Raw genomic sequence first — 27,047 nt, 5'->3', positions numbered from 1 at the left:
CGCGTGGGTGGTAATGTCACTTTAACCACTATTAATAGCCTATCTTTCACTTCTCTTTGAATATAAATGTACTATAATCTGTTAATGGTGTGTGATGTCCACCTATGTATGCATGGCGTCCATGATTGGCATGAAGCAGAGCGTTACATTTGAGGGAGACTCATTCTCAATGTTTAATTTTTTTTTTTTTAGAGAAACAGCAACTGCTGAAATAACCATGTCTGGTTTCGTGGAGAGTGAAGCGGAGGAGTCTGAGGAGGAGTACAATGAGGATGGAGAGGTGGTACAGAGGACCACTAAGAAGTTTGTAGAGGAGGAGGATGATGGTGAGTTTCAGTACTCGACTATCGTTTATCCATTAACAGGGTAATGTTGAGAGTGGATGCAGGTTGTTAATTGTTACAATTATTTGTACGTGAAATGATAGATATTTTTCTACTTTGTGTATATACAGTATGTGATGTGGAATAACTGTTGCGCTCCATAATCTCTCACAAGCTGCCATGCCCTGTTCTGCTTTTCTGTGCTTCTGAGTTCCACAGAGTGCTTATAAGCAAGATCAGTCACACAGAGACCCTACAACTGACTGTACTAGTGTCTGTGCAGCCAAACCCATTTCAAACAAAAAGCCCATAGACACAGGCACTAAATGTGTTAAAGGAGAACTATGGGGAGAGTGAAACCGAAGTTGGAGCCGACGTGTGACACTGCAGCTGTCACACGTTGGCTCTATAGCGCTAGAACGTCTTCCTGCAGAGAGAGGATGATTGTCAGTGCTGACTGGAGGGACAGATGGGGGGGGGGGGGTACAGCTGGCCCTGGCTCCAGAGGGGCAGAACCAGATGTCAATCAGGCAGCAGGGTGGATCCTGACAATAGCCTGCTATTACACTATTTTGGGTCGCAGGAGAACATTAGTAAATATCCTGTGACTCAAAAGAGAACTAATGCCAAAAAAGGTTAGGCCATAGTTCTCTTTGAAGAACCTCTTTGGGTGTTTTTTCTCTCATGGATTCTCATGCAGCGTTTGCTTAACAATGTTGTTGACTGGGTTGATTGACATATAGCCAAAGAGTTACTGGATGGAAGGTTACAAACTGCATGGGAATTATGAATCTGCGATATAGCAACTGAGTACAAATATGTAACTGCCTTTTAGGTAAACATGATCATAATAATTAGGGCTGTCCCGATACCATGTATTCAAAACCAAGTACAAGTACTTTCCCCTCAAGTACATGCCGCTACCAATTACCCATCCGATACTTTTTCTTAAAGGGACATGAGACATTTTTTCTCTCCCGTTCATTGAAGGACACAGGCAACAGATCGTAGATCCTGAATGGTAGGGTAATATCGCCACCTGCAGGAGAAGGACGCTAGGCACAAAACTAAAGACCAATTACAGCCTAGGGGCGGCCCCTGCCGGTGGCCAAACCCCCCACCTGCTGACAAGTCTTTTTGTACTCACCGTAAAATCCTTTTCTCTCCGTTCATTGAAGGACACAGGCCCCGCCCTCTTTATGGGGTGTACACTCCTAACTGCTTGTTACTAAACTGGAGACTTGTCAGCAGGTGGGGGGTTTGGCCACCGGCAGGGGCCGCCCCTAGGCTGTAATTGGTCTTTAGTTTTGTGCCTAGCGTCCTTCTCCTGCAGGTGGCGATATTACCCTACCATTCAGGATCTACGATCTGTTGCCTGTGTCCTTCAATGAACGGAGAGAAAAGGATTTTACGGTGAGTACAAAATCCTATTTTTCTAAAACAATACAGACTAATGATTTAAGGGCAGTTTCTCGCCAGGGCTGAATACAAATCTCACCAGGCTGCGATCTCACCAGGTGGCAAATGGATCTCTCCAGGGTTCTGCGGGCAGTGGCTATGCTGATCGGGCGGGTGCCAGTCAGAGAAGTGATAGAACACCAGCCTGAAATGGTGGGTGGATAGTTGAACGGGCAGGTGCCAGCTCCAGGGCTGTAGTGTGCTTTGTGGGGCTGTCCATGGCTGTGCCTGCACCGAGGAGGAGATATAGATAAGGACACAGCTACTGCCAGGCCCCCTAGCATGCTGCCTGAAGTTCCCACAAGCATGGCCACTGCAGATGAAAAATTGAAAGGGCTGGTATTGGCCTTAAGAATCTGGGCATTTTCACAAGTACAAATACTCATGAAAATGCCCGGTAAAAGCACCAATACTAGTATCGGTATCGGGACATCCCTAATAATAACCCTTTTTAATGGCGGCTATTATTTCATAATTTTGGTTTTGTAAATAGATGAGGAGGAGGAAAACCCAGAGGATCAGGATGAACAAGGAAATTTGAAAGGTTTTATTAACGATGATGATGATGAAGACGAGGAAGAAGAGGAGGAGGACAGAAGCGGTTCTGATGCGTCGGAGGATGACGTCGGTCACAAGCCAAAAAAGAGATGTAAGTCATTATTTAAAAAAATAAAAAATAAAGGCATGATGTAAAGTCATTCATGGTTACATTGTCATCAACATCACTTTCTCCCTGTGAACTTGCAGCGTTTGATGACAGACTGGAAGACGATGATTTCGATCTAATTGAGGAGAACTTGGGTGTTAAAGTCAAACGTGTAAGTAACACAAGTATCATTTTATTTACTTGGGACATCTTCTCTTTTTTTTTATTTTTTTTATTTCTCTCAGATATTGGCAGTTAATTTCTATACAAGATTTGTATTTACATGGCTCTCTATCAATACAGCAAAAGTTCAGGCGTGTGCGAAAGATGTCCGAGGATGAGGATGAGGAGGAAGATGCTGGGAAGGAAGAGCATGAGAAAGAAGCCATTGCTGACGAAATCTTTCAGGATGGAGAAGATGAGGATAGGCATGATTCACATGGTGACCAACCAGTTATTGATGGTGATGGGGAGGAAGAGGAGGATGACGAAGAGTCTGGTAGGACCATTTAAAAGCACCTAATGGTAATGGTTCAAGTCAAAAGTGTAATAAAGAGCAAACTTGATATTATGTTCTTTGCTTTGCAGACATCGATGACTTCATTGTTGATGATGATGGGCAACCATTAAAGAAACCTAAATGGAGAAAGAAGCTTCCAGGATATACTGATGCGTAAGTTACGGCACTACAATCTGTAATGTTATAAAGGGATTGCTTTGGTGATGCAGATCTGCTTGTCCGTAGTACTTCAAGTGCAACTGAAGCCCAAACTTTTTATTTTTTTTGGATAGTGGAGAGGGATTTGAAGACCTGTTTTTATTGCTGTACGTGTCCCTGTTTGGGAGATTCACCCTCTGTCTGTCCTGGCGACCGTTATCACTGAAAGTGAAAGCAAATCACAGATTTTGGATTGACACCAGAACAGGAATAGATGAATGGGGACACTAGTTTTGCTGACCACCAGGGTTTTCCCTCACTTTGGAGGGATGACTTCTCTTTTCCTGTTGTTGCTATCATAGAGGAAGTGAAGGGAAATCTCCCCAATACGACACAGACGGCAAATAAAAACTGACAGGGGTTGTAACCCTCCCTTACTCTACCCCCCCCCAAAAAAGTTACATTTCCTATGTATGATGGAAATGTAATTCTGAAATGCCACCTTTTGATCAAAAGACACTAAGTAATAGAAACAATTACATTTGTCCCCCTAGTTTTATGTATCTTCACTGTTGCATAACACATTGTTAAACGGTCAGCCATTTGCCAACCTTTACAACTTAAACATTTTTGTGTTAACATCCTTATCCTTCTGACTACTTGGTGAGATACTGACTCAAAACAAGTGTGCAACTTGGGGCTTCTGACTTTGCTGGCTGCATACTTGTTCAGTCTCTCACTCCTTGAGTGGTATAACCAAAGCATGGGGGCATCCCAAGTGATTTCTTAATTGATAACGGAAGCCCCTTTTTTTTGTTGTTTTTTTTTCTTGCCATGGCATGTTGCACAGAAGAGTGGAAAAAAGTATTTCTTAATACAATGTTTAGTTAAGAACTATTTTTATTTTACTGCTGTTCAATTATCCTGGCTTGCACGAGGAAGTGGTGCAATCAGCAAGATCTGAAATTAGAGCACGGATTCTTGGGAGCTGTAAAGGAGGGAGTATGGATATTCTGAGATTTATGAGTCCTAGAGGTTTAATTCTGAGGTTTAATTCAGATACTCATTTGAACGTAGGAAGCCATTTGGATCGAGTGATGAAACATGTTCAACGCTTCTAAAAAGTCTAGCTGAAGTGAAAATATATCGGCCGACAATGCCACTTTTGGCATAATGCCGAAAGTGCCATTTTCCTGCCGATACATCGACACATCACTGCTTTCTTTCCTCCCTGCTCTGTGTCCCAGCAGGGAGGAGAGAAACTCTGATAGTCGTCCGAGCGCTGCGGGAGGAGAACGCTCTGAGCGGCCGGCGTCTCTCCTCCCACACCGCTCAGCCTCCTATCACAGTCCGGCAGAGCGGTGTGTGGGCGGAGACAGCCCGCGCTGTCACAGGAGCCTGAGCTCTCCTCCCTACATCGCTCGCTCAGCCTCCTGTGACAGCGTGTCAGAGAGGAGAGCGGTACAAACACTCAGTGATCGCTGAGTGTTTGTAGATAATTGAGGACATAGTATGTTTACTGTGTCCCCAATTATGAATGAATGGGAAGCGATCTACATCCCCTCCTGTTCATTCATGATTGTGGTTATAGTAAACATACCATGTCATGTTATCAATGAACAGGAACACTCATAGAGGATTCCTGTTCATTTGTAACAGGGGAAACAGAAAAAGGGATTGAGGACTTTGTGTCCTAAATCTCTTTTTCTATTTTAAAAGGGAAATATCAGGGGTCTGCTTAGACCCCTAATATTTCCCCCAAGCCCCTAAAAGTAATGTAAAAAATAAACAAATTTAATAAAAAATGAATAAACATAAATATAAAAAAAATTAAAACGTTTATAAATAAAAATTAAGTATTAAAAAAATTAAAATGAAAACCTTTTCGGTTTCGGCCTAACAACAATTTTTTTTGTTTTTGTTTTAAAATTCCGTTTCGGTGCACCTCTAGTGAAAACCCTAACAAACGTATTTCAAAGCAGCTAAAACTAGAAATCCCATTCTAGCCACATTTGTAAAGGAAACCTGTCATAAGAGCAACATGGAGTCTGTCATTCCTGACCTCTCCTGAAAAAGCTTGTTGCATGGCTGTTTATGCTGACCTTTTTGCTCCAGTACAGATCACTGATCTGGAACAATATATGAATAAGGACATCTGACTTTCCTGATGTACATATTGGTTCCACATCAGGGAGACAATGGGTCATCATAACTTCCATTAGCATTGTTAAAAGGAAACCCTCATGTTTCTTTTGGAGTTTATTCAAAACTTGCCATCATATAAAGTTTAAAAAAAATTTTTTTTTAAATAAAGTGTTTTGTCAGGTTTTTTTTTGGCCTTCTATGTCCAAAGCGAATGTGTTTTGTTTTCCATAAATGTAGCCAATTGTGCCATGTTGTTAAAAAAGAAACAAAATGCAAGTCGGTTAGTTATTGTAGACTGTCCCTACAAAATGATTTGCCTTCCCAATCAGCTTTTTAAAAAAATATGATGTTGGCTCTTTATATTTTTCCAAAAATCTTCAATGTGTTTCTTTCAGGACGTATACCTTCCTTTTGTCTGTGCTTTGACTATTGTGTTTATTACATTTTCAGGGCTTTGCAGGAAGCCCAGGAGATCTTCGGTGTGGACTTTGATTTTGACGATATTGAAAAGTACAATGAGGAGGATGAAGAGATGGAAGAATATGAATATGAAGATGATGAAGCAGAAGGAGAAACGCGTGTCCGTCCCAAGAAGACTGCTAAGAAACGCGTGAGCAGGCGAAGCATTTTTGAAATCTATGAACCCAGTGAACTGGAGAGTAGTCACCTGACCGATCAAGATAACGAGATCCGAACAACAGATCTTCCAGAAAGATTCCAGGTACATACTGCTTGCTGTATTCTTCTCTCCCGCTGTCCTTTTAACAGCCAAGGTGCTGGTTAGTGTAACATAACATCCACGGTTCTCTCCTGTCCACCCTGGTTCCATCCTTACCTGTCAAGCTGCACTCTACTAGATCTGTGAATGCTTCTTGGCCTTTTTGGCATCAATCAACTTTTCAGGCGGCAAATCTCGTCTTCCATTTGCACGTTCTTCATCTGATGCCAGCTTCTGGTTCAGGTGGCTCTTTAAACTACAGACATTCCCCAGTTCTCTACTGTTTTCCCGTGCCTGTTAGTATTTATCTACAGTGTTGCACGCCCCTCAGTTGTACTGCATTTGGATGTTCCGAAGGTTGAAGATTTCCTGTGTCCCTCAAAAGTCAAGAAAGAAAAAAGGAATTTGTCTACTCACCGTAAAATACTTTTCTTGCAGTCCATTGAGGGACTTAAGTCCCACCCCTCTGTGTTTTTATCATGCTTTTAGTACTGAGACATGCTGGTAGTGGGAGGGGTTGTCTTGGACTAGCCTGCAGTTTGTTTGCCAATATCCAATCCATGGGTAAGCAGCATTATAACACAGAAGGTTAAATAATTTTTGTGCTTGATGAACTCTAAACAAAGGATTTTACAGTGAGTACAAAAATCCTAAATTTTATTTTTGTTTATCTACCCATTTGCTATTTTTTTAGTGGGACTTCCTTTTGACATATGATTTTGATTATTTCACCCTAAAATCCTTTCTTAAAGAACAAATTCAGGAACATAGGCCTTGGTGTTCTACGTTTTGGCCGATTACGTTTCCTGTGGTTTTGGGATAACATTTTAGTAATTATTTTGTTTTTTTAGTATTGCCATTACTCCAGAGTTCATGGTTCTTGTGCATAGGGGTTAAGCCTAAAACTGGAGAGGCAAACGCTTGCCTGTTCTTGCATAGGGCCCATCCTCCTAACTACAGTGCCTATGTCCCAGAGGTCCACTGTGTCCCCTGATGACCTCTTTGAGAACAGTACTTGAATTGAGTACCATTTTTCCATTAAACCTGGCTAAAACAAGTACAATTGTGAAAGTTATTTGTTACACTTGGCCATAATAAATAATGTAATTAATTGACATACAAAACCATTTTGGGCTCCATTTAACATCTATATGTTTTAAATCAAAAACATAGATGGCATAGGCATTCTAATATATCGCATATTGACTTTGTGTTACTGGCAAGTGATAGTAATTCCTGTGGTTGTTTAATTTTTCCTAACTAGGTAGCTCAAGAAATCTGTTTAATAATGTAATTTGTGTTTTGTAGCTACGTACCATTCCTGTTAAAGCTGCTGAAGAGGATGAGCTCGAAGAAGAGGCTGAATGGATTTACAGAAATGCTTTTTCTACACCAACAATCTCTCAACAGGTAACACACCTGCCTTTGAATTACCATCATCGCAATCAACCTTTGTTCACTTGCTGTGCTTTTTTGAGACTTTTTATACCACTCTCCCTTCTTTGCTTCCTGTTTGGCTTATTTTAATCAGTTTCAGTGGTAGTATGCACTGAAATTTCGGCCGACGAAACATATCGGCTGAAATTGGTACTTTGGCCGAAATACCGGAAGTACCATCTTTTGGCCAAAATTGTTGTGCATCTCTAGTTTCTCTCCTCCCAGCGGTGCACTGCTCTATCACAGCGCAGCGCTGTAAGCGGCGTGTCACCGGATGCTGAGCTCTCCTCCCGCACCGCCCTGCCTGGCCTCCTGTGACAGATCAGGATGGAGAGTGGTGTGGGGTTGAAGACAGCTGTCAAAGAAGACCCGAGCTCTCCTCACTCCACCGGCTCAGACTCCTGTGATAGTCAGGATGGAGAACGGTTACAAGCAGTCAGCGATCGGCTGATTGCTGACTGTTTGTAAAACAAAATTGATGATCTAGTATGTTAACTGCGTCCTTAATTATGAATGAACAGGAAGTGCTGTACATGACTTCCTGTTTGTGGACATAGTAAAAATACTGTCTGCGCAGGTTATGAATGAACAGGATCACTCCGTATAAAGGCTTCCTGTTCATTCATAACAGGAGCTGCATAAAAAAAGATTTAGGAATGTGTGGACTGTCTTCAATCTCTTTCTTCTTCTTTTTTTTTTTTTTTAAAGGGAAATATCAGGGGTCTGATTAGACCCCTGATATTTCCCAGAGCCCCCGACCGTAAAGTAAAAAAATACAAATACTTTAAATTATAAAACTAAAATATTTGTAAACATTTTTTTAAGTTTTAAAAACAAAACGAAAACCTTTTAAAAAATGTTTTTATCCAAAACATGTACAACAAGAAAAACAGCTGGAGCTCCAGATGCATTATGTGTCTAACTTCTTTTTTCTGAACTACCAAAAGTAATAGTGTAGCTTTTCTTTCCCTGAAATTAAAATGTGTTTCCTATAACAGGAGAGCTGGGATTACCTGGAACGTGGACAAGTTGGTGCCAGTTTTAGTCGCAAAGGACCCAGTACTATACAGAAAATCAGAGAAGCACTTAATTTCATGAGGAATCAGCACTTTGAGGTATGTGACCTGCTCTTAACTAAACCAGCTTGGTGTGCTTGACCGTCTGCTTTTACATGTTTAAGATGTGCAAATTGCTTACGAGAAGCAATGCTTATGTATTTAAAAAAAAAATCTTTTATAATGTCAAGGATCCATTTCTAGGATCTCCACATGAAAACTTTATGACGTGTAGTATTATCCCTCACTGATTACTTAGTTAACCACTTGGGTCCCAGCCACTGTTTTAAAAGCGTAGACCGGTCTCAGCGGCTCCTACGAACCTTTGTCAGTACTAGCAATAGAACCACTGGCTTTTCTGAGAGAGCTCAGGGCCAGTGCTAAGCCCAGGAGCTGAAAGATCGGTCCCTCAGCTTCTGATGCTTCCACAGCTTGCTAAAGAGTGCACTGTGGAAGTAAATGTAAACACTACTGTACACTTCTGTTTTTACATCGGGAGTGTAGTGACATCACGGCACTTCCTGCCAGTATGGAAGCTTCAATACCTGAAGTCATCATATGCTTACTGTGTCCCAAGTTATGAATGAACAGGAAGTGCTCTATATCACTTCCTGTTCATTCATGATTGTGGACATAGTAACTCATGTTTAGACACCTAAATATTTCCCCAAAGCCCCTGACAGTAAAGTAAAAAAATTAAAATAATTTAAACTTTTTTTTAAAGGTTAGGAAAAGTTATTTTTGGTTTCAGCCTGAGAAATGTATTTTCAGTTTTACAAATTTAATTTTGGTGCATCCCTAATTATAGTATATTCTAAAAATGAAAATAATCCCAGGCCACAACAATGACATGGAACGATCTGGTTTACATTTGTGTTCACTGCGCAAGCATCAAATGTTAACATAAGTGAATGCAATGACATTTGAATCTTTTACGAAAGCAAACGTGAAAAAGGAGCCTTTGTGCTAATTCATGAATTTAAACTCGTCAACCCAACTTAAACTGATCCTATTGTTACACTAGGATCAGTGTTACAAACTAGTCGTCAATCACTGGAGCCTTTTTTTTTTTTATCCGATTAACCGATCGAACTTAATAATCGGCCAACTAATCGATTATGAAAATAATCGTTAGCTGCAGCCCTACACACGTTCACTTTTAGCTTTATCGTTCTGCTATGTTACTTTAAAAATCTCAGACTTTGTTGATTATATTTTGGGGTAAATATGCGGGCTTGAGCAAATTATGCAAACATTACGTTGGAAAACATTACATGAAAAAGCAGTTTACTATTGCCAGTAAAAACCAGGAAATCCAAACTTGCTTTTAAATTAAAACGCTATCTGTCCCAAAAAAGATGTACAGTACATCAGGGTAGACTAAAAACTAAAACATAATAACTTGGAGAACTGAGATATTGACAAAATTAAAAAAAAACTTCTCTTGGCACATAAGGGAATTTAGGATGAAAAAAGCCAGTGGTTAAAAAAAAAGGGTGTTACTGACATTGTGTCTGATTTATAAAACTTTTGTTCAGCCACATGATGAGCGAATGCCGTTCGCACGGCATTCCCGCCATTAGATGGGGCCGAGGAGCATAGGAACAGATTTAGCCCAATGTATGACTGTGCCAAAGTTTTATAAAGCAACCCCTATCATTAGTGTAATTTTAGATCATATTGCCTTTTGCTCAGGTTCTTTACAGGTCACCAAAGCTTGTGACGAATCTAATTATTTGAATGATGCCATACCTATTGCATTATTTTTTGCTGAGCTGGCAGATACTTTCTCATATTAATAGTGTGACTTTTTGTTCCAGGTTCCTTTTATTGCATTCTACAGAAAAGAATACGTGGAACCAGAGCTCAATATTAATGATTTGTGGCGTGTCTGGCAATGGGATGAGAAGGTACATTTTTATACCTTGATAATCAGATTTGTTTTAAGGTGCCCACACACCTTGCGATAATCGTATGATTATCTCAAGGTGTGTTGAAGGCGTGCGACCGTTTCTACTGTACTGTACGGTTTCTACTGTACGGTCGATAATCAGATTTGTTTTAAGGTGCCCACACACCTTGCGATAATCGTATGATTATCGCAAGGTGTGTTGAAGGCGTGCGACCGTTTCTACTGTACGGTCGCACGAATTTTATCTTAGGAACATGTTCGAAAACCCGCCGAGAATCGTACGATTGTCGGCGGGTGTGTGGTATGTTCGCAAGATAAATGCCGCACGGGCCGGTGTGCGCAAGCGCACACTGCCCGTTCAGCATTGCGGTCATCGGAAGCCCGCCCCTCAGCGGGGCGGGCTTGCGATTATCGCAAGTACGATCTGCCTGTCCAAGATAGGCAGATCGTACGTTTTTTTAAATTACCTTAAAACCCTCGCAAGACAAAAGTCTTGCGAGGGTTGTAAGGTCTGTGGCCAGCTTTATATAGCTTGCTGATCGTATTCAGAGCTGTACTTGGGTTTTGACTGATTCCTCTAATGCTGCTAGACTGTTTAAAGACGCTCTCATCACCAACCGTTCCTTTAATTCGAAAAACCTACATCTGTGTGAATAAGGCCGTCCCTTATTCCCAAAACCCAAGCTTCAGCAGTTCTGTAAAGTGGAAGATGAGTTCCGACACTTTATGGTGTACCAGATCACTTAACAGTTGTTTTATAGCTAATGTAATTTCAGTTTTACTCCTGATGCTTATTGCGGGCGGGTCTGGCAGAGGTGGGGAGGAGGTGCGAAGCACAGCTGTGAACAGGGACAACTGATCGGAAGCCGATTAATCGATTATTGAAAAAGTTGACAACTTTTTCAATAATCGATTATAATCGATTATGCCGATTAGTTGTTGCAGCCCTAATTTAAAAGCTTTAATTATAGTGATTACAGGGTGATCCAGCATGTTAACGTGCCACTCAAACAATTATTTCTGCTGCAAATCTGTTCAGTTTCAAACACAGTGACACGGTTACATTTCAAACTCAGTGACAACTTGTACAGCTAACAATTTTTTTTTTTTCTTTAGTGGACCCAACTTCGATTGAGAAAGCAGAATCTGATGCGCCTGTTTGAGAAGATGCAGGCCTATCAGTATGAGCAGATTGCTGCAGATCCGGATAAGCCACTTTCTGATGAGATAAGACCTCTGGATATGGCAGACATGGACAGGTAACTGGTAGATGCTAATTTTATTTACGGAACTTTCCTTTTCTTTATTTGCCTTACAGCATGCCATCTCCTGCACATAACATCGAGCTTCTGGTGGGGAGTGAGATGCGACTCAAGTATTGTATTTCTCCAGTCGCATCACCCAGCCCTCCCTCCTCACCACTTGGTCTGGCATTTTTTTCCCCAAAAACACAAGGCATTCTGGGATTGGAGGAGAAATGTTGCATCCCTGCCCCCTCCTCTTCTCTTCCAATTAGAGGATGCATTGTATTCTTTGATGATGATGATGCCCGGCATTTTGTGAATGGCCAAGGGGGCTGCTGATGCGGCTGGAGCATTTCACTTGTCGCATCTCGCTCTCCCTTGGAAGCTCGGTGTTATGTGCAAGAGACAGCATGCTGCAAGCTAATTTTTTTTTATACTTTGCATCGACTCTGGAGTTTGGTTTTCAATGTGAACTGCTGCTGCTCCCTCATAGCACAAAGGTGGAGGTTCAGAGACTTGCTTGTAGTCTGTTAGTGTGGAATAGTTTTATTCAGTTCCTATTAAAAATGTAAAGCATAGTTGTGATTTTAGGTAAGACCTCATGGGCAGGGCCTTCCTTACCATCTTGTCTTGAATGGTATTGTCCTTATATTGTAAAGCGCTGCGCAAACTGTTGGTGCTATATAAATCCTGTATAATAATAATGTTACTTATTTGTGTAGGCTGAAAGATGTCCGGTCAATGGATGAATTAAAGGATGTGTATAACCATTTCTTATTGTACTATGGGAGAGACATTCCGAAAATGCAAAATGCAGCCAAGTCCAGCCAGAAGAAGTTGAAACGCATCCCTGAAGAAGGCGAGGAGGAAGGTCTGTATATGATAAGAATCCAAGGGCCACTGTACCATTACGTCTATTTCATAGTACAGGTACAACAGTACAGAACAATAAAGATTTAAACACACTTAAAGTGTCATTAAACCCTCAGATTTTTTAACATAAAACAATACTGTAATGTGCGCCTTAGGCCCCGTTCACATTGTGCGATTCGCAAATCGCGCGTTTGTCACGCGATTTGCATTTTGCGCGATATCGCGCAAATGCTTGCATTGAGCAAGCGAGAATCGCGGCAAAATCCGCTCCAAAAAGTGTCCTGCTGTAGCGACCCGCGACAGCAGGACCCTTTGCCCCATTGAGATGCATTGAAGAGCGATATCGCGCGGTAAGTAGCTGCGATATCGCGGGAATTACCGCGCGATAAATCGCTCCATGTGAACGGGGCCTTACTGTAATCCATGGTTGTTTCCCTTCTCTTTGCTGCTCTTCCTTTTAAATCTGTATCTGTTCTCATGCTGGGCAGTACTTCTGTTTTGCAGCAGACTGCCTTGTCTCAGGAATGGATACACGGTGTCTGTGTATAGGTTTGTAACCTGAGCCAGCACTACAGGAAGAGGCACTCGGCTGCAAAGGGAAGTTCTCCCCAAGCATGAGAAGACATGAGGATTTAAAAGGAAAAGCAGCAAAGAGAAGGGAAACAACCATGGATTACAGTAAGGCGCACATTACAGTATTGTTTTATGTTAAAAAATGTGAGGGTTTAATGTCACTTTAAGGAACAAAAACGTGGTTTAACAATATTGTAATCTGGAAGATACTATACACAGTGCAAATTTTGGCCAGTTCTTGATGAACTAGCACCTTTCATTGTCAACAACTTTCCGCTGATTGTCAGCATCGGCATCTAAACATCAGCACCTTTCTGTTCAGCATCCCTCAATCAGCTGATCGAAGGAGCTCGCTGGAAAATACTTGGCCAAATGGAGCTGACAGCTTATCAGCTGCAAGCTCCGTTCAGGTATTCTGACAGTAGCTGGTGGCCACATTCAGAATACAATGCAAACAGCAGTGGATTCCTTCACCCTCACTTACAAGGAATCTGTTATGTTTTCTTTGTTCAGCCTGCAGGGTGAACAAAGAAAATGTTACCGTGTATACCCAGCTTCAGTTTCAGATAATAGAATCAGTAAGAAGTGCACTTCATTGTTGAAAATGGAACAGAAGTGTCCAATGCATATTTTCAGGCTAGCCAGCAACAAAAACAAACTAATCTGTTTAACTACTCAAATTATAAACGGAGGTTTTAGTTACATTTGCAAATATGTGGGGAAGCCACATAGCCACCTTTAAAAGTGGGGCTAGGCATCAGAAGCCCAGACATTAACCTTAACAAGGCAGCTGAAGACTTCCATTGTGTTTCCGCTCCACGTGCAAAAAAAGCAAATATGATCTAGGGCAAATATAGATTATTTTCTTTATTAATTGTCCTAGCCTTTGACTCTCCATTGTAACTGTTAAATATTTTCATTTGTTTTTTAATTGCTTTAAATGATTTCCAGGGGCTGAGCCTGTAGAACAAGAGGAGGAGCAGAAGGGACCAGAGTTAAAGCAGGCTTCCCGTAGAGACATGTATTCTATCTGTCAAGGAGCTGGTCTTGGTAAGTATCCTCATTTAATATAAAGCATATCACAACCTTTTTATGCCTTTAATGTTGTATTTATTGTTTTAATGCACTGACCTTGAAGGCACCTAGTCTTTCCAATCATGTGAAAAACAAATTCCTGTACACTTATTTCATCCAATTGAATACACATTTACGACATGACTGGATATAAGAAGTCAATATTCACACAACCTATTGTGTGAAGATCCTGGAAAAAAGATTTAGTAAATTCCCACAGGTGTAAGCCATTTAGGTTACCACTGTATTTTTAGGTTATGGTAAAAACCCTGAGCAACAAGATGAAATCTGTGCAGTCCTAGTTGACTTTCAGACTCCACACACACAGAACTTTAATAAGAATTTAACCCAGGATTATATGTGCAAAGCCTCAGTGCTAATTAATAGGCTACCATGCTGTCGCTTGTGTAATAAGAAACCTATCTTGTTCTAGCCACTATCGAGGCTTTTAGCCTTGCTTTAAAGGAGAACTATGGGGTAAGTGTTTTTCCCTATAGTTCTCCTAAGGGTCACGGGAGGACATATACTAGCGTCCTCCCGTGACCCAAAGCTCAGTATATCACGAGCTCCAGCTTGCGGTATACTGAGACCGCCGCAGCCGGGACGGATCGTGACATTACTGTCGAGATCCACCCAGCTGCGTGAGTGGCAGCTGGCTCTGCCTATATAGAGGCAGAGCCAGCTGTACCTGCACCTCCCCCGTCCGTTCCTCCACTCAGCGCTGGAGGATCGGGGAGGGGAGAGGGGGGATTCCTACAGGGAGCTGTGAGTGACGTTCACAGCTCTCTGCAGGGAGATGATCGAGAAGTGAGCGAGCGACGGTATGTGTTCGCTCACCTCCCGATCTATTGAGCCTACCTGTGACAGTTTCATTGTCACACGTCGGCTCGAACTATGAGGTTGAGTGAAAATCACCCGCCTCATAGGTCTCCTTTTAACAGATACTTGTGTATCAAATATCCGCATCCCTGGTTTTAGGATGCCATTTACCAAAGTCCAGATTCTCATAATTAATGGAGTCCAATTTGTCTTATGAAATCTCACAGATGGCTTGGCAAAGAAGTTTGGTCTGACACCAGAGCAGTTTGGAGAAAACTTGCGAGACAGTTACCAGAGGCATGAGACTGAGCAATTTCCAGCTGAGCCTTTAGAGCTTGCCAAAGATTATGTGTGCAGGTTAGTTCAAGCTTTTGTTTTACAAGTGATTAAACATCTGTTTATTGCGTGTTCCTCATGGTCAAAGCACAATGACATCAGATCAGAAATTCACAGTTGCTTATTAGGTTTCCTATTGTTGTCACTATACCAATACCACACATAAAACCGATTGTAAGAATTTGGAAGGGAAACAATATTTAAAACCGTCTAGGCATAGACATTTGGCAGAACTCCAGTATAAATGAAGTTTGTTTATCCATGTCTACGTGAAACGTACTCTTTTCATATTATACCTTTTTGTTATAGTCAATTCACAACGCCTGAGGCAGTTCTCGAAGGAGCCCGTTATATGGTGGCACTGCAGATTGCTAGAGAGCCGCTGGTTAGACAAGTCCTGAGACAGACCTTCCAGGAACGGGGCAAAATCAACATCGTGCCAACCAAGAAAGGCAGAAAGGCAAGTGTTTGCTTTTTGACCACGTTGCTTGCAAAGAAGATGTTGGCTTTCTTTATGTTCACTAGGGTACACAGCATAGCTTTGGTTAATGTTCATTCTGTTTTTTATATGTGCAGGAAGTAGATGAAGCCCATTATACGTATGCTTTCAAATATCTGAAAAATAAACTTGTGAAGGAGCTTCGGGATGATCAGTTTCTCAAGATGTGCATTGCTGAAGAGGAGGGTTTGATTACCATTGAGATCAGCATTGATATGAAGGATGTGGAGGGGTAAGTGTGGAATATTGTTTGCTGTAGTGACTGATTCTGTTGCTTCATTGAAGCCAAATGTTTTTCCTGGCACACAACTTGGTTGTAGGAGCTTGGGCAATAGTCATTTTCTTTTCTTATTTTTTGCATGTACAACCTTTGATGTTTAGGACAGCAGAATGTACAGCAAGGTTTTTCAAACCACTTGCAAAGCTGTCAGTGAGCTTCCAGAAACGTTTTGAAGGATTCTAACGCAATCTTCAGTTCCAGTTTGAAGTAATGAAACACATCTAAATGGGAATGCTGGCTATTGCTTAAAAAGACTTGCTGGCATCCTTCAGCACTACATGAAGCACTGAATGCTGAAGCCTGCAAGCAACTTATTTAAAGGGAAAAGCTACACTCATTCAATCTGTGTATAATCAAACTGGAGCTAAATGTTGTTATAAGCTTCAGCTGAGCTCCCCAAAGCTTGCTGAACACTTTATAAAAAGCTTTCTGTACACACTGCACTTAAGGTGCCCATACACTGCACGATTCTCGTACGAGAATCGCGTGAAATCAAGGGGGCGGGCTTGCGATGATCGCAAGCACGATCTGCCTGTCCAAGATGGGCAGATCGTACGTTTTTTAAAGTACTTTACAACCATTGCAAGACTAAGGTCTTGCGATGGTTGTACAGTGTATGGCCACCTTTATACCTGCTTGAGAACATGTGGTTGATTTACTAAAGACTGTTCACTTTGCAAGGCAATTTGCACTTGGCTGGGGAAATTTGCCCTTAGTGTAGTGAATGGCGGGAAGCCCTGCTGACTTCCGTCACCCAATCATGTTCAAGAACAATTTTTATATTTTTTTGTTTATCTTGCATATGATTGGGTATTCTTTACAAAGTGAAGTTTCACGAAGCTAAGGGAAACTTCCATTGCGAAGTGAACAGCCTAATTGCCTTTATTAAATCAACCCGCATGTGTGCAAAGCCATCTAGGCATAAGATACTGAAGTTTGCTCTTCTGTAGATGGCTTTGATTTGCAGCGGCTCCTCCCAACACAAATGTGTGTGTGTGTGGGGAAGAACATTTGCCATGGTTTCTTTTTTTAAATATGAATGTGTAATTGGAAATGAAATACAGTACATAGATAACCTAATAGCCCCTTGATGTAGTAAACACACATTTTGGATGGATTTTACCACTATAATGAATATTGTATCGGGGCTTGACCAGTTGCAGTCTTTTTTTTTTGTTAGAATAAAAATGTAATTTTAAATAAAAAGCAACCTTTCTATGGTAGTGTTAGCTCATCCCTTTCCTTTGTCCTTTTTTACTTTTGCAAGACAAGTTCATCTGTATGTAAACATGAGGAACAATGTAATCAAGGCATTTGAAAGAAGAAAATATATATACAGATTATACAGATAGAATGTAATTTAATATTTGTTGCTGCAAGTAAATTATTTTTATTTTCTTCCGTATGCCACAGCTTTGGAAATGAACAGACCTATTTTGAGGAGATCAAGCAATTCTACTACAGAGATGAGTTCAGCCACCAAGTGCAGGAGTGGAACAGGCAGCGCACACTGGCTATTGAAAGGTCCCTAAAGCAGTTCCTCTACCTTCAAATGGGCAAAGAGTTGAAAAGTAAGCTTCTCCTTGAGGCCAAAGAATATGTTATTAAGGTGAGTAAGGCCAACTGTAATACATTTTCTAGTATTAGATTGACCTAGAAATGAAAATACCTAATCATGGTTTCTAAATATTATCTTTGACAGGCATATGATTGTTCTCTTTGTGTAATATTTAGTTTTCATTATATTAGGCATGCAGCCGTAAAATGTACAACTGGTTGAAGGTGGCCCCATACCGGCCAGATCAACAAGTGGAGGAAGATGATGATTTTATGGAGGATAACCAAGCCAAAGGAATCCGTGTACTGGGCATAGCTTATTCTTCAGCAAGGTACTGTATGTTTGTTTGTTATGGAACTGTTCTTTGCATTCTTTCTCTCCTTCGTATTTTATTTTGGTCCGGTTCACCGTTGCCTTACTCTTTTATGTATGTTTTCCAGAGACAATCCTGTTTTTTGCTCTTTAATTAATGGGGAAGGTGAGGTCACTGACTTCCTGCGTTTGCCATACTTTACGAACAGAAAGAATGCTTGGAGGGAGGAGGAGAGAGAGCGTAAGGTATTGTGGACCCTATTAGGAATTCATTATGCACAAACATTTGCAGACTTTTTCTACTAATGATGGTATCTCTTACATCTGGCAGGTACAGGACATGGAGAATCTAAAAAAATTTTTGATCAGCAAGAAACCTCATGTTGTTGCCATTGCCAGTGAGAATCGGTAAGATTGCCTTTTATTTAAATTTACTCTTTGACTGCGAATTTCTCTCTTTTTAATAGGGGAGCCAGCAGATCACAGTGTTTAATCTCCTATGGCGATACTACTACAAAGCAAAATGCAAAAAGGTTGCCCCTTCTGCTGTGGGCTATACCACTATGCTCAGGAGGTGGGACCTTCTCTTAAGATTCATGAATTCCAGAGCTCAGCTTGGGACTGTTCTTTCTGGACTACAGTATTTTTCTCTCTGGCTCAACCCAGTGTCACACCAGAGCCCAAATCTAGAGATTTACTGTGTGAATACATGGGGGAACTGGGGCTCCACGGTCTGCTGTGAACACCTTCCTTCCCATGACTGGGTCTCCTAACATTTTGAATGACGTTTCTTTACTTGGTCTTGATTTGCAACTGTATCCCTTTTTGTATTCTGATTTACAAAAGTTTGATGTCTTGGTTCTCACATTGGTTTAACTTTGATAGCTGAGATTAAGACTTCTGTTGAATTTGTTGTTTCTTTTCTCCAGAGATGCACAAATGATGATTGACGATATTAAACGCATTGTTCATGAGCTAGAGCAAGCACAACAGATGTCTTCTATTGGGGTGGAGATGATTGATAATGAGCTGGCTGTTTTGTATATGAACAGTAAAAAATCAGAGGTAAGTATGAAACCTGAGACCTTGGCAAAACCATTTTGATTGCTTTTAGCTACATCATTTCAAGTAGATAATTAGTAGCTATGTTTGGCTGCTACATTTTATAGCATGGTTTATTTATTTATTTTTGATTACAGACATAAGATTAGGTTTTTAAGTTCAATGCTCAGGTTTTTTTTTTCACTGCCTTATCTCGCAGAGTGATTTCCGGGACTATCCCCCAGTTTTACGCCAGGCAGTTTCTATTGCTCGCCGTATCCAGGACCCCCTGATTGAATTTTCCCAGGTTTGCAGCACTGATGACGACATCCTATGTCTTAAACTCCACCCATTGCAGGTAATGTATACCTCTACTGCCAGCCTGTTTTTTTTGCCTTTTGAATGTAATAGCTTAGCTTATCTTTTTATTTTTGTTTCTTTCCACCCAGGATCAAGTAGTAAAAGAGGAACTGTTAAATGCCCTGTATTTTGAATTCATCAATAGAGTAAATGAGGTGGGAGTGGATGTTAACAGAGCTATTGCTCATCCATACACACAGTCCCTGATCCAGTATGTGTGTGGCCTTGGACCACGTAAAGGCGCTCATTTGTTGAAGGCAAGTACAATCCTTCATGACTGTTTAGAAAAAGTTGAATTTATTAATGGTTTCAAGATGTTGAGAGAAATCGCATTCAATAGCAAATGCAGTACTCTGAAAAATTGCATTTATTTTGCTTTGTTTAATGTCCTTATGGCTTCATTTTTTTTCTATTGTTATAGATTCTCAAGCAAAACAATACACGTCTAGAAAATCGTACTCAGCTGGTTACAATGTGTCATATGGGTCCCAAAGTTTTTATCAACTGTGCTGGTTTCATCAAAATTGACACAAACTCTCTTGGTGATAGGTTTGTACTTTTATTTTTTTGGCAGTAAAGCGGTTTAAAGTATATATAAACTGTAAATGAATGAGTCGTCGTCTTCTTAGTCAGTGTGTGCAATGCTGCACAAAGAAATTAAACAGCATAATGAGAACAAGTTCTTGCAGTTAGATGCAGAATGGGTAAAAGCTAAACCCTGTTTAATCGTTGTTTTTTATTCTATTATTCCAAATCTGTTCTTTGAGCATGGCAGCCATATTTTTATTATTGCAATTTCCTCAATATTAAAAGGTTTAGTGTACCTACAACATCTGTCTTTAGGAAGTCCAGTGTTATTTTCCAACTTATCCTGACCTTCAAGCCATTAGTCTTTTAATTCCAGTTGAGCCAGTGATGTTTTTGCAATTTAGACTGTTCTGGTAGCCTTTATCTATTCCTGATCTAGAGTAGTAGTCTTGTCTTGCTATCAAACAGGAATGTCATCTTTTGCAAGCACAATTCCTTATTTGGGACTGAGATAATATATAGGATTGGTACATTTCCTGTAACGTTCTAATATTGTAGCATTTTCTTCATATAGTACGGATTCCTATATTGAAGTATTGGATGGCTCACGAGTGCACCCGGAAACCTATGAGTGGGCACGCAAAATGGCGGTTGATGCTTTAGAGTACGATGAGTCTGCTGAAGATGCCAATCCTGCAGGAGCCCTGGAAGAGATTTTAGAAAATCCAGAGAGGCTGAAGGACCTGGACTTGGATGCTTTTGCTGAAGAACTTGAGAGACAGGTACATTTTCTCCACTCTATTTTCCTTACTTTTTTCTTCTCTCTGTAATATAAAGCATATGTAAACCCTAACGACAAACTTCTCTTCTCCCCTTTAGGGCTATGGTGATAAACATATCACATTGTATGATATTCGAGCTGAGCTAAGCTGCAGGTACAAAGATCTTCGAACAACTTACAGGTCAGCTAACCCTGAAGAGGTCTTTAACATGCTGACTAGAGAAACACCAGAGACGTTTTATATAGGTGATTAGCTTTTTTCCTGTTTACGTGGCACATTTGGAAAGATTTCATTTTGGAAATTGATTTTCTTTCTTTTATTGTCTTGTTTGTTAAAATGTAATTGGCCAACTGACATGCTTTCTTCTCCTGAGCCATATTACGAATCCTTTTTTGTTTTGTTTTTCAGGTAAATTGATCACTTGCTGCGTTACTGGTATTGCGCATAGACGACCCCTAGGAGAAAGTTACGACCAAGCTATAAGGAATGATGAGACGGGGCTTTGGCAGTGTCCATTTTGCCAACAAGATAACTTCCCAGAGCTTAGTGAGGTATACGGTCTAGAAAAATAAAGGTAATGTGTTTTGGTCATATTTTATGTAATAATCAGGTGATCAATTTTTTTTGTAGGTGTGGAATCATTTTGACAGCGGCTCTTGCCCTGGTCAGGCTGTCGGTGTTAAAGCCAGGCTAGACAATGGTGTGAGTGGCTTCATTCCAACCAAGTTTATTAGTGATAAAGTAGTGAAACGGCCTGAAGAAAGAGTAAAGGTATGTGACAGTATTGTAGAGAGACTGGTGTTGTGATGGCCATTATGGGTTGAGTTAAAGGACAAGTCTGATTTTGGTTACACCTTTCTACTGTAGGTGGGCATGACTGTCCATTGTCGGATAATGAAAGTAAACATTGAAAAATTTAGTGTGGACATGACATGCAGAACCTCAGACTTGATGGACAAAAACAATGAGTGGAAGTTGCCAAAGGACACTTACTATGACTTTGATACAGAGGCTGAACATCTCAAACAAGATGAAGAGCTGAAGAAGAAACAGCAGCGTACAAGTGAGTAAGCTTCTGGCTGCTGTCCCACTGGAATAGAGTTGGTGGACATGAAGCCATAGTTGAGGATTGTGAATTTGATTGGTGGTAGTTGTTTGTGTGTTTTTATTAGGTGTTATTTCCATGTGTGCTTATGTCTCCTATTATTCTGTGATGTAGCAATATTATAGTTTACATACCCTGCCTGTAGAAGTTTGGACACTAAGAAAGGGGCACTGCATTTCATGCCCATTGGAACTGTTGTGCCTAATTAGTTTGACATTCTTTCTATAGAGCTTCTCTGATCTAGCTTAGTTTTTCAAAACAATTTTCCATGTTTGAATTTTTTAGTATCTGGATAGCTTTCCTGGCAAGTATGCAGGTTTGAACATATTTTAACGATAAGTACACTTTAAAACTAAGTGCACTAATCCTTTTTGCCCTTCCCTCCCCTCTTGACCTAACAGAGGGGCAGCCACTTCAGAGGGGTGCACACATAACAACAGAAAATGATATCCCATGCAGGTACCATCCAGTCCACAGCGTCAAGGTCTCTCGGCTCTATTTCTTATTACACTCACACACATACATGCACTCCGCTTTCAACTCTGCTTTATCTTCTGTTTATTTTCATTTTTTGGGTGAGCATCTTTCAGTGCACTGATTATCCTAATGACTCTATTATGTGGAGTACGTAGAGATAGGGAAATATTTTTCAAATGGTGGTGTCATGTGCCAGCCCCGGAAATAACCCATTCATGTTAGCAGAGGATCATTGTAAATGTATTGTTGCAGGCACTCTATATGTACATGTACTATATACTACATATAGAGTGCACTGAACAATAGATTTACAATTATCCTCTGCTAATATGAATGGGTTAAATGATCCGTAGTACATGATATGTAGCCCTGTACCCCCTTTTCCACTTACAGAGCTAGGTTATTTTTCTTTTAAATAAATATTAATGTAATTTTATTGGTATCTATCTACCAGTAGCTGCCTCATTTCCCACCCTCGGCTTATATTCGGGTCAATACTTTTTCCCAGTTTTTTTGGGTAAAATTAGGTACCTCGGCTTATATTCGGGACGGCTTATACTCGAGTATATACGGTACTAATCTGAAATTCTTGTGCATTTCAGCTTACATAAAACGTGTCATTGCACATCCTTCTTTCCACAATATTAACTTCAAGCAAGCTGAAAAGATGATGGAGACAATGGACCAGGGAGATGTGATTATTCGACCAAGCAGTAAAGGGGAGAATCATCTAACAGTCACATGGAAGGTCAGCGAAGGTATTTATCAACACGTGGATGTACGAGAAGAGGGGAAGGAGAACGCCTTCAGTCTGGGATCAACGCTCTGGATTAACACTGAGGTATGGGGAAAAGAGCACTGCAAAACCCATAAAGTTACATTTAAGTTGGCTTTACTTTTATTGATAACAAGGTTAGACTGTTTAGTTAGAGAGATACTGCTTGGAGATGGAACGTTCAGCTGAGCTCTGTTTTGTTCTCTCAGTAGTGGTCTGTGCCGTTTTATTTGGCAAACTGACATGCTTGCAGAAACATATGTGCTAGAACAATGACACTGTTCAACCTACTGCTGTCAGAGTTGTTAAATGTGCTTTTGAATGAATGCCATCGCAAAGCATACGTAGTTTTAGAATTCCTCCTAAATGGTATAGAAAAGGTTATGTATACGCTCACGGTCTTTTCTGTTTGTTTAACCAATTTCTTTTCTTGTAGGAGTTTGAGGACTTAGATGAAATTATTGCTCGATTCGTGCAGCCCATGGCATCTTTTGCAAGAGATCTTATAAACCACAAATATTACCAAGACTGCAATTGTGGTGATAAAAAGGTTAGTGTGTCTGTGCATTTGAATTTAGTAGGGCTGTGTAAATTAACGATTAATTTCTCGATTAATCGTTCATCTTTTTGATCCATTACAAATTTTTTGATCCATTACAAATTTTTTTTAACTTTCTGCACGATCGCCAGCCAAGGCATTGGCCTATACACATACAGCACAGCAATGAAGTAATAAAATGAACTAGGATCCCACTAATCCAGCACGTCATTATTCTCAGTTGCCCCACTCAAGCGGCGGCCATATTGAGTGGGGCACGTGAGATTAATAACGTGCTGGATTAGTGTGATCCTAGTTCATTTTATTACTTCATTGCTGTGCTGTATGTGTATAGGCCAATGTAGTTGGGTCTGTATGTGCGTTATAATTAATTGAAAATTAATCGATTTAAAAAGAATTTCGATTAATCGAACACGAAAATTTTAATCGGTAATAGCCCTAGAATTTAGGTCTTAACATTGCACGCCTAATTGTGTAGTAGGGACAGATTACAGTTACACTCCTAATCTTACCGAGATTTTACAATAGACTAGAACATTTATGAATAGTCTCATATCATTGTATACAAATGTGGTTTGTTTCAGAGGGAGATATTTAAAGTGTTTCTAAATCCACAAACCTTTTTTTTTTTATATTTTGTTATTGTTGAGGGGGCCAGATCCCCCTGTTTTTTTTTTTTTTGTTTTTTTTTTTTACTGCTGCTTGTATCATCATTGTAGATATTCACCCTTTCTATTTTCCCTGGTGACCACTGTCACTAGGGCTAAAAGTGATGGACAATCCAAAAGTTTAAGTTTTCATCAGAACATGAAGAGAGGGAAAATCTTCCAAAAGGGACATTTAGTTTAAGCGGCAAGAGTGGATTTACCTCACCATGGAGAGATTACCTCTCACTTCCTGTTGTGTCTACAGGACAGGAAATGGTGGGAAATATATCGGATGGGATATTACGGGTTTTAAGCATTACCCAAATTAATCGAACAAGAAACCTTTGCCTTTTGGATACACTTTATCTGTAGGTTAATTTTGAAAGTATAATTCATAAATGAAACCAAAAGGATCTACGTTTTAAAGTATTGAAAATAAACGTTTGTGTTTAGGGCTGCAACCAACTAATCGATTAATTGATGATAATCGATAATGAGAATAGTTGTCAACTCCACACTGGAAGGAGAGCACAGCAAGCAGTGGGTTGGTGCAATAGCCAGCCTGCTATTGGCTATTACAATTTGAAATGGCCAATAGCAGGCTACATTTTCCCTCCAAAAAATCTAGCACTTAAAGGCCATCTAAACCCTCAACTGTAATACACTGCAGCTTTCCAATTCTTGAATGTTGTGGCTGTATTAGTTTTGTTTTCATGTTTTTCCCCCTGGTAATCCTGAGTTTTACACATAAACCTAGGGTGGCTATGTCTGTGAAGGTTCTCATTCATCCAGGTCATGGTATATCTGTAAAACATAAGTCAAGGCAACTGGACTTGCTTTATTTTTTTTTTGAAGACATTTCATTGGTCATCCAACCAGCTTTCTCAATAGGGTGCCTATGCTAACCCACCACACTGTATCTATGAAGGGAGCCATGGTTGTCGCACAGCCTGGACTTCAAACATTTGTACTTCTTTTGGCCTCCGCTACAATGAGGTGGGGATTAGTAATTTAAAGGCGGACGATAGGATTGTTTGTAAGTCTTTTAGAAGAAACATCGTTTGGTGGTCCGATCATGCGTACATGTCTGACTGCCATTTATTGTGTCTTTAGTCAGCTTTACTGTACTCTGGAATATAACCACGCGAGGGTTCCGTACGCACCTGTATGTTTTAAAGTCCACTAACACAAGTGCAGAGGTTTATCGCAATGTAACATGCATTGGGCAAAAAAAAAGTGAATGTTAATTTTTTACCCTATGATGCGTGTTATAATGACATTTGATAGGGTTACATGTGTTATGTAAACTCATGATGTGTGCCAAAAATGAACTAAAACGCAGGTGCTAAAAATTATAAGTCATATACAGTATAAATGTATGCAAGAGGAAAACCTGTGTGGTTTGGGGGTTTATTTTTGTTTGTTTTGTATACTTGTGCTTCATTTAAAAAATAAAACAATCCCTCAAGCATAGTCTGTTGCTGGCTAGAATTGGTTGTCTTGTCTTCTAGTCTGGTATATCAATGCTCATTTATCTGTTCCTATTTTCTTTGTCCATACCCAGAAATTAGAGGAATTATTGATAAAAACAAAGAAGGAAAAGCCTACATTCATTCCATACTTCATCTCTGCCAATAAAGAGCTCCCAGGCAAATTTTTGCTAGGATATCAGCCCCGAGCTAAGCCAAGGTGAGTACTATGGCTGCTGATGCCAGCCTAAGAGGCCCCTTCTTTAATTGATTATAAACCTAATCCTTTCATCCAATGTGTTCTATTCTAGGGTTGAGTACGTCACTGTAACACCAGAAGGTTTCAGATACAGAGGACAGATATTCCCTACAGTCAATGGCCTATTCCGATGGTTTAAAGATCACTACCAAGAACCTGTACCAGGTGACTGATTTGTGGTCTGTTAGTATTGTGATTATTATGATTATGTAGCAGGAATGGAAAATATGTGACTGATTTCTCAAACTGGCTATGATTTTTTTTTAACTTCGTGCTATCCCCACTCTTGCTCCGCAATTACTATAAGTAGACACATTGTGACATGTAACTTCTGTATCTGACAGGTATTACCCCTAGTAGTAGCAGTAGAACTAGAACTCCGGCCTCCATGAGTGCCACCCCTGCCAATATTAATCTTGCAGGTAAGTGACCAACTTTAATTTCTTAATTTAAACTTGTTTCCTTAGCTGTTTAGACTAATTATTTGTTTTTGTTTTCAGATCTGACTCGTGCTGTGAATGCTCTTCCACAAAACATGACCTCCCAGATGTTCAATGCTATTGCTGCTGTTACTGGACACGGGCAAAATCCCAATGCGACACCAGCCCAATGGGCATCCAGCCAGTATGGTTATGGTGGAGGCAGTGGAGGTGGAAGCAGTGCTTACCATGTAAGTATCTAATTTTTCTTTTTTTTTTCTTTCAACCATCCTTTAACCTCTTGCCGTACACCCGTAGTAAAAAAACGGACGAACGGCACTGCAGCATTTGCTGGTTGCCGTCGCTAGACGGCATTTTTTTTTCTGCTCGCGCGCGCCCCCTAGCGGGCACGCATGGGCAGAAAAGACCTGACCATTGCACACACCCGTTACCGGGTGTTTCACATATAGGCGATCAGCGGCTCCATAGCCAGCTGATCGTCTATATGTGCTCGTTCGCGTTTCTTCCCCCCCTGACCCCTCACCTTGAATCCCAGGGGGCGTCAGGAGGAGGAGGACGGGAGATCAGCTCCTTGCTGATCTCCGTCCGGGCTGTGAATGCAGAAGTGATGTGTATTACATCACTTCCGCATTCACCTGTCAGTCATCTGGCTGCTATAGCCAGAGAAAAGAAGCTGATGAAGCAC

The 27,047-nt window shown here is 40.6% G+C and overlaps 1 protein-coding gene across 2 annotated transcripts in view; it reads left to right on the top strand.

Annotated features, from left to right (window-relative positions):
* The window catches only part of SUPT6H (SPT6 homolog, histone chaperone), a 44,205-nt gene that overhangs the window by 13,351 nt on the left and 3,807 nt on the right, over nt 1-27,047 (top strand). The window contains exons 2-35 of one of the 2 annotated variants that reach the window (XM_018555024.1): nt 201-326; nt 2,275-2,430; nt 2,529-2,599; nt 2,731-2,926; nt 3,016-3,100; nt 5,681-5,951; nt 7,257-7,358; nt 8,384-8,500; nt 10,261-10,350; nt 11,469-11,611; nt 12,319-12,467; nt 13,994-14,092; nt 15,163-15,292; nt 15,581-15,731; nt 15,848-16,002; nt 17,464-17,659; nt 17,800-17,939; nt 18,049-18,166; nt 18,252-18,328; nt 18,850-18,985; nt 19,182-19,319; nt 19,411-19,578; nt 19,743-19,870; nt 20,424-20,631; nt 20,729-20,876; nt 21,040-21,182; nt 21,262-21,402; nt 21,499-21,694; nt 22,816-23,054; nt 23,425-23,538; nt 25,759-25,883; nt 25,975-26,087; nt 26,267-26,344; nt 26,423-26,592. In XM_018555024.1, the coding sequence (XP_018410526.1) occupies nt 218-326; nt 2,275-2,430; nt 2,529-2,599; nt 2,731-2,926; nt 3,016-3,100; nt 5,681-5,951; nt 7,257-7,358; nt 8,384-8,500; nt 10,261-10,350; nt 11,469-11,611; nt 12,319-12,467; nt 13,994-14,092; nt 15,163-15,292; nt 15,581-15,731; nt 15,848-16,002; nt 17,464-17,659; nt 17,800-17,939; nt 18,049-18,166; nt 18,252-18,328; nt 18,850-18,985; nt 19,182-19,319; nt 19,411-19,578; nt 19,743-19,870; nt 20,424-20,631; nt 20,729-20,876; nt 21,040-21,182; nt 21,262-21,402; nt 21,499-21,694; nt 22,816-23,054; nt 23,425-23,538; nt 25,759-25,883; nt 25,975-26,087; nt 26,267-26,344; nt 26,423-26,592 (4,800 nt within the window). In that variant the 5' untranslated portion in view covers nt 201-217. Of the gene's footprint in view, nt 1-200; nt 327-2,274; nt 2,431-2,528; nt 2,600-2,730; nt 2,927-3,015; nt 3,101-5,680; nt 5,952-7,256; nt 7,359-8,383; nt 8,501-10,260; nt 10,351-11,468; nt 11,612-12,318; nt 12,468-13,993; nt 14,093-15,162; nt 15,293-15,580; nt 15,736-15,847; nt 16,003-17,463; nt 17,660-17,799; nt 17,940-18,048; nt 18,167-18,251; nt 18,329-18,849; nt 18,986-19,181; nt 19,320-19,410; nt 19,579-19,742; nt 19,871-20,423; nt 20,632-20,728; nt 20,877-21,039; nt 21,183-21,261; nt 21,403-21,498; nt 21,695-22,815; nt 23,055-23,424; nt 23,539-25,758; nt 25,884-25,974; nt 26,088-26,266; nt 26,345-26,422; nt 26,593-27,047 lie in introns of both variants that reach the window. The other variant, XM_018555025.1, reaches the window with a different exon arrangement.

The sequence above is a fragment of the Nanorana parkeri genome, unplaced genomic scaffold (genome assembly GCF_000935625.1).
Source record: "Nanorana parkeri isolate BGI_ZX_2015 unplaced genomic scaffold, ASM93562v1 scaffold181, whole genome shotgun sequence".
Taxonomy (NCBI): Eukaryota; Metazoa; Chordata; class Amphibia; order Anura; family Dicroglossidae; genus Nanorana; species Nanorana parkeri.
The sequence above is the reverse complement of the archived record's forward strand: the minus strand, read 5'-3'. Positions and strand labels throughout refer to the sequence as shown.